Source organism: Salvelinus namaycush, chromosome 30, assembly GCF_016432855.1.
Source record: "Salvelinus namaycush isolate Seneca chromosome 30, SaNama_1.0, whole genome shotgun sequence".
Classification (NCBI taxonomy): Eukaryota; Metazoa; Chordata; class Actinopteri; order Salmoniformes; family Salmonidae; genus Salvelinus; species Salvelinus namaycush.
Genome location: NC_052336.1, coordinates 3203511 through 3210779, shown reverse-complemented (window position 1 = coordinate 3210779; position 7269 = coordinate 3203511). Strand labels below are relative to the sequence as shown.

The 7269-nt window shown below is 40.0% G+C and overlaps 1 protein-coding gene across 1 annotated transcript; it reads left to right on the top strand.

The window, feature by feature from the left end:
• Window positions 1-3191: 3191 nt before the first annotated feature.
• Window positions 3192-6563, top strand: LOC120024920 (major histocompatibility complex class I-related gene protein-like). The gene is made up of 2 exons (XM_038969288.1): window positions 3192-3311; window positions 4377-6563. Exons 1-2 carry the CDS (start codon window positions 3254-3256, stop codon window positions 5399-5401), a joined length of 1083 nt encoding a protein of 360 aa, XP_038825216.1. The 5' UTR covers window positions 3192-3253; the 3' UTR covers window positions 5402-6563.
• Window positions 6564-7269: the final 706 nt, after the last annotated feature.

Here is a 7269-nt window from a genome sequence, read left to right as displayed (position 1 = left end):
GGAGTATTGAAACAATGTTGCAGATGTCGGAGAGACAGACAACAAGTTTATACAGATCTCAGCTGTTGAAAACTAAATGTTAGTCTAAAAGAAATGTGAGATAATGTCTAGATGCTTTTTATAGTGGAGATTAAGTTTATAAATAGCATAGCTGGGTTGATGAGACAGTGGATTGCACAGTCAGATGGAACAGAGTAAATAGGCATTTTAACATCACAGATTTAGCCGGTGGTAACTTGTGGAATAGACACCGCCTGGAATGCAGTTTTAACCAATCAACATTCAGGATTAGAGACACCTGTTGTATAATAGTCCCCATTTTCTCTGACATTTGGCTTGTAGTTCTTGCACAGGAAAGAAGTGGAGACTGTTTTCAGGGACCTACCAGATCACAACAAGCAGTGAACAGTGAGGGGGAGATAAAAAATGATGGTTATGGAGAAATCAACCATACAACCACTAGGTGTCATCGTATACCGACAGATCAAATTGATTTCAACAGTACTTGATAGTCTACTAAAATCAAATCAAATGTTATTCGTGACATGCTTCGTAAACAACAGGTGGAGAGTAGTTTTTAGGATGATGCTAAGACACTGCCCAAACAAAAATCAACTCATAAAACTTTGCCTCAGCTGGTAATCATGACAGTTTGGTACCGCAAAGGAAAAACAGTGATGACGCTCAATGACATTGTTGCAGATGATGGGGAATAACCTATCGTGATGAGGCATCAACAGTTGTGCACGCTCACTCAAAAACACTGAATATGACTGTACATCAAATATTGCCATGGTAAAACGTTTGATATCATTTTTGCCTGACACGATCACTAATTCTTTGCTAATATGTTGACATGCATAAAGTTAGTTTTTTTTACCAATTCTAATGGTTGTTAAAAGCATAACTTGTAAAATATTAGCGTTATATCAACATACTCCTCACTCCCATTTAACAACTCTAAATCACTTTGGCACAGTTCCAATCAAATCACTTGCATAAAACGTTTGAAAGGTCTATCATTTTCATCAAACACAATCAAAGTTTAACATGGGCCCTAGATGCCTTCAATTGCCCAACTTTTTTTTTTACGTGTTATTGTGCACCAAAGGCATAACTTGAAACAACATGATATAGGTTAATTAAATAATCAAAAGAAAAATGTGATTATTTATTACCCTATGTGGTTATAAGTATTTAGGCATATCATGTGAAATATAGGTAATGTGAAATCATTTTCAAAAGCGCAAGAGATACTGTTGCATGTAGGTCTAGATTATTTATGGATTGATCACATAGAAATATCAAAACATTCTTTCAAAAACTCCAAAGCAATTGCATGTGGCGCAGGAACCACTGACTCACTGCTTTTTTTCTACTATCAAGACACCTGCTGGCAACTCTTAACTGGTTAGATCACCTTATGAAGTGTTCTACATATCTGTCGACTAGGTGGGTCTCTTATGACTAAAGGCTTCATGCATAGCTTATATTTTTACCCATAAGAGTAGGAGACAGAGTAAATGTCTCTATTCTCAGCACTTATGCCAAATGTTCTACTCTGAGACGCTTTGTGGATACGGGCCATGGGTCCCTATCCACAAATCATCTCAGAAAATGTCATAGGAATCCTCATTTAAGACTTAAAAAACATTCACAGGAAAGATTGTGAAGACGCTCAGTAGACAGGTTTCCATTGACCCAGGTTTATTCGACAAAAGCAATGACGCAATAAAAAAATCATTCCGACGTGTGTAATGGAAACGGCAGATATAGGATACATTTCCTAAAGATCGACACCATTTTTATCCGTTCGAAAGGGGTGGGTTTTTCTTCTGTTTAACTTTATTTATTGCGACAAATGAGGATCGAAACAGTGTTTTTCGAATAAATGATGACTGCAGAATCATTTTGAAGGTATGCGGGGCACGTGATGTCACCTCAATTGATTGGACATGATTTGGAAAGGCACACGCCTCTCTATATAAGGTCCCACAGTTGACAGTGCATGTCAGTTTTTTAACTGACAGTTGTTTAACACTTTTTTGGTTACTACATGAATCCATATGTACTATATCATAGTTTTGATGTCTTCACTATTATTCAACAATGTAGAAAATAGTAAAAATAAAGAAAAACCCTTGAATGAGTAGGTGTGTCCAAACTTTTGGACTATGGAGATTTTTAGGATGAAAATAAAAAGGAATAGAGCTAAGCACAGACAAAATCCTAGAGGGAAACCTGGTTCAGTCTGCTTTCCAACAGACACTGGGCGACAAATTCACACTTCAGCAGGTCAATAACCTTAAACACAAGGCCAAATATACACTGGAGTTGCTTACCAAGATGACATTGACTGTTCTTTTCCTATAGTCCACGATCAGCTACTTTGTCTTGCTCACATTGAGGGAGAGATTGTTGTCCTGGCACCACACTGTCAGGTCTCTGACCTCCTCCCTATAGACTGTCTCATCGTTGTGGGTGATCAGGCCTATCACTGTTGTGTCATCAGCAAACTTAATGATGGTGTTGGAGTCGTGCTTGGCCACGCAGTCATGGGTAAACTAAGCACGCACCCCTGAGGGGCCCCAGTTGGATCCAGTTGCAGAGGGAGGTGTTTAGTCCATGGGTCCCTAGTTTAGTGATGAGCTTTGTGGGCACTATTATGCTGAACGCTTAGCTGTAGTCAATGAACAGCATTCTCGCGTAGGTGTTCCTTTTGTCCAAATGGAAGGAAAGAAGAGGTGGTGTTTGCTCAGTTGCATCTTGGACATTGTACATTGAACTCGTCATTATATCTGGTTGGCAAGCATACAAATGGATAGTGAACGGAGTGTATGGTTGATGAAACAGTGAAGCATCTGTTGATGTATTGTTGTAAGTACTGGTATGTGGAAGAGAGGGAAAGATTGATGTGTAGGGTTATTGAGGTAGGATATGGATGGGGGGGTGGGGATGTGAAAGGGATTTGGGGAATGGGGGAGGGTTTATAATAGTTAGTAGGGCTCTAGTACAGGATTAGATAGGAGGGTTAAGTTTCACTTAATGTTTGTTTCTTTATTCATTTAGTCTGTAAACTGGTATTGACTACACACTCCAGTACAGTAGGTGGCGTCATGCACCTCTAACGTTTGTTTGCAGACCGCCATAATATTACAGAAGAAAATAAGCAGAAGAAGAAGAAGAAAAGCATAAGTGAAAGGGAAAGTATCAGCTGCATGAGGCTACTGCAAGTAGTGAACATTTCTAAATCATGGGCAAACTGTCTGTCTTTTTGTTTGTTCTTTCCTTTTCCACCATTGCCAACGCAGGTAAGATGGACAATCTACTTTCTCTCAACTCATTGAAAGATGTGTTATGTTATACAATGTTATACCAAGAGTTTGGGACTACAGGTTATCTGCATTTTTGTCAAAAGTGAGTGATTGACATAGCATTGCTCTGTTCAATATTCTCTACCTAGAGAGTACTCTAAATACCCCAATTCATGTTGTTGAATTCAAAAGAGTACAAGATCAAAATAGCTGACACCAGGCAGCTGCACAGATAGGGCTCTACCTGTGTAGAGCACATGCTATACTTTTCCCTTCCATTGTCCAAAGTGTCCTGCCCTTTTGGGTGGTGGTATAATTTCCCGCAAAATGTTATTTTTTTGTGGAAATGTTTTGTCATTGTTGTTCAGACCCACTAACAACAAGTTCGCTAACCCCCCCGCCCTCCCACCCCCCAGCCCCCAACCCATCCATTGGTTGCGCCTGTTGATATGCTCTGTACAGAGCTTGCGCACATGCCCAGTTGTGCCCTTTCCCCCCCCAGTCTGCCCTGCACAGAGATTGAGTGAGCCCGGTATCCAAACATGCATGACTTCAGAGATGCGGTCACTGGTCGAGTGTGTATAGCTGACTACCTAGTTCAAATATCAACAGTACAGCCACAGCAGCATAACATTTCATTACCACTTGATAACACTTGATTTAGCCTACACCATCATCAATATTCAGTCTGGTTGGCTGATACTCACAGCAGAGAGAGGCAGAAAGAAAGAGTTAAATCACAATCAGTGTAAAATAAATAGAGTTAGCTAACTAGTATATTTACATCAATTATCAACATCAATGATCAGCTGATAGCCCACCCTCTTTCTCAATCATGTCTTTAGGAGGCACTAACTATCTTAATTACAATTTGTGATGATGAGTGAGTGTGTTTTTTCATTTGGAACACATGCCCCCTGACAAGTCTGTGCATGGCCCTCGCTGACACCATCCAAACAAAGGAGGGTTTGGAACTTTAAAGCCAAATATCTTAGCAGATAAAACCTTAAAACCAGGCTCTCGAAATATCCATAACTGTGTATATTATCACTCCTCTCCCAGGTTCAGGATCACATTCTCTGTGGGCACTTGCAAATTACATCATCGGAGAGACGCCTTTCCCTGAGTTTACGGTTGTGGGGATGTTGGATGATGTTCAAGTGGCTTACTATGACTCCAATGATAAACAGACTGTCTACAGGGGACCTAAACCAACAGGAAAAATACATGATGAAGTAGCTCAGGATGGAGATTATGTGTTTGGAATTATGTACCACCACATGAAAGGCAGATCATTTCACCTAAAGCACCACTTTAATCTCACAGGAGGTGTTCAAGTTCAGCAAAGAATGTCTGGTTGTGAGATGTTGGACAATGGTGAACTAGCGCTGATCAAGGAAAAAGACACTTTCAATGCCATTTATACAGATCAAACGTTATATTACAACATGACACATTTTACATACAATGCTGGGAAACTACGACCAGCGTATGATGGGGTGAGGAAAGCATATTTAAGAACACTTTTTGGGAATGTTTTCCTTCCCATTTGCATCAGAACACTGAAGACAATCCTGAAGAGAGAGAAGAATGTTGTGATGCGTAAAGTTCCTCCCAGACTCAGGTTGATAAAGAAAGAGGTTTCTGGAGGGTTTCAGGTGAGCTGCCTGGCGTTTGGTTTCTACCCCCGCCACATCAACCTGACCCTGCTGAGAGACGGCCAGCCAGTGGCAGAACAGGAGCTGACAGGGGGGGAGCTGCTGCCTAGTGGAGATGGGACCTACCAGCTGAGGAAGAGTCTGGAGGTCAGTACTGAGGAGCTAAAGAAGAGACACAACTACACCTGTACTGCCTCTCACCTCAGTCTGGACAACAAGCTGGATGTCAGTTGGGAGTCTGGGGCAGAGAGAGTTCACCTATCCAACCTCTCAGTTCTACTGGTGATGCTGCTGATTGTTATTCTATTGGGCATTTTCATTTGTGTCAAAGGGAGGAGACGCACCGCATCGCAGACATTGTCTCAACTTGCCAAGGTTGATGCAAAAGTGGAGGAGAAAATGAATCTGTCTTCAGATTCTAAGACATAAGGGACAGCGCATACTTCTGATACTGAATGTGTTGTCTTTTGCAGATCATCATTCTTACAAGTTGTCCTATTATAACGTGAGCACATATGCTGCCGGCAGGCCCAGTTATACAGGAAAGCTCAACTCGTGCTCTGCCTCCTCTACAATCCGAGTGGCTATTCCTCACGCATCTAGAACCTAACGCTTCAATATAGTATAAATATTTATGATGATAGATGCTTGGGTGCCATTTGACAAATAAAAATAATCTCGCACATTTGTCCATAATAATCTCATGTACTAGGCTTTACCTGCACTGTATCTGCAAGATGTTGGCTAGAGCTCACTTGTCAATACTAGGCCAAGAGTGCAAAATGCGATGCAAATATGTTTTTATTTGGTACATAAGTATTTAACCTCAAAAGTAATTTTTATCTGCAACAAGTCAATTTGATGTAAACACAACTCCACAACACAATTAAAAGCCAATAAATAAAATTGTAGTGGGCCAAGTTGTCCAGGTGAGTCTATCATCTAGCACCGTTGTCTCACGACTTGAGCGCATGTGACACGGCTGCTGAGGAAAGAGAGAGGAGCCTTGGACTAGGCTGCTGTTGATTGTGAAGATGGAGCCCTTTTTCTTTGAAGTAAAACAAAAGTTAGAGGATAAGAGTATGCCTATAGTGAAAAGCCTAGAAGGGAAATGTAACCTAAGTTGTAGTATTGTAGTGGACTAAGATGAGAAGAACGTTGGCATGGCTAAATGCAGGCTACTGTGTAACTGGCTATTCAGGTATTTTTTATATGCAAAACCTGTTCTGTTAATTCTGTTGAGACATTTTCATTGGTTAAACTCAATTCAATCTGTCTTTTCACTTGTGTACTCGATATTTAATTTAAGATGAGTTATAAGTAGGTCTGTTGTAAAATAAATAACATTATCCTATTTCTGTCATACGTTGGGTACAGTCGGCGCTTGCCTTTGTTGGTAATTACTGCAATAGCATGTTCAAAAGGTTTAAACCAGTTCGCAATTGTTTTATTTCATTCTTTGGCCAAATGAAGTTCCAACTGTAATGCTGTGTTTGCCGCCAATATAATAGCTTGCTCATATATTCCCTATGAACAACTTCTTGACTTACTATTGATATTACCCTAATAAAGTTTAGAAACGTTTATGATGGTTTGGTGTGATGTGGCTATTATTAAGGTTTACATACTGCAGGCCTATGATATGAAGTCAGTGCGTCCTGGCGCTCCAACTGACTCTGACAGTTGAACTTGAGTTGAGGAAGACTGTTTCAGGCCTACCAGAGTTACTCCTATAATATAACAATATAATGCTTACCTTTATACAAATTATTCTGATAGAAAATTAACAAATTAGCCTCCTTCTGTATTGCTATATCTGTATATCAAAAAAAATATATAAAACAATATCTGTTTAGCATACACAGTAGCCACTTGGCATAAAGAAATGCATGTTGGTGTTGCAGCATGCTACTGGCATATCACTCTCTCGATGTCTCTGGGGATAGGCCTAAGCTTCTTTTCCTTTACACAGGCTATATATTTGTTTATACTAATATCATACAGTGGACAAGTAAGTCTATAGGACTATGCATGCAATTCCCTGATGCATTTAGTGCTCAAATCCCCGACAGCTGAACCGTGAGGTGGACAATTATTGTTTTAGGAAAGGAGCTTAAAAACCAATAAAAAAAGCCTATAAAGTTTTGCATATGCGACACACCCAAACACAATAAATAATGTTTTTGTAATGTATTATAGACTGTTTTTAAGGACATGTAAATGTGTTTAATTTGGCCAACATCCCTCGGTTATTGATGGCGCTGGCTGCGCCATCTCAAATGTCAGGTAAATTCAAA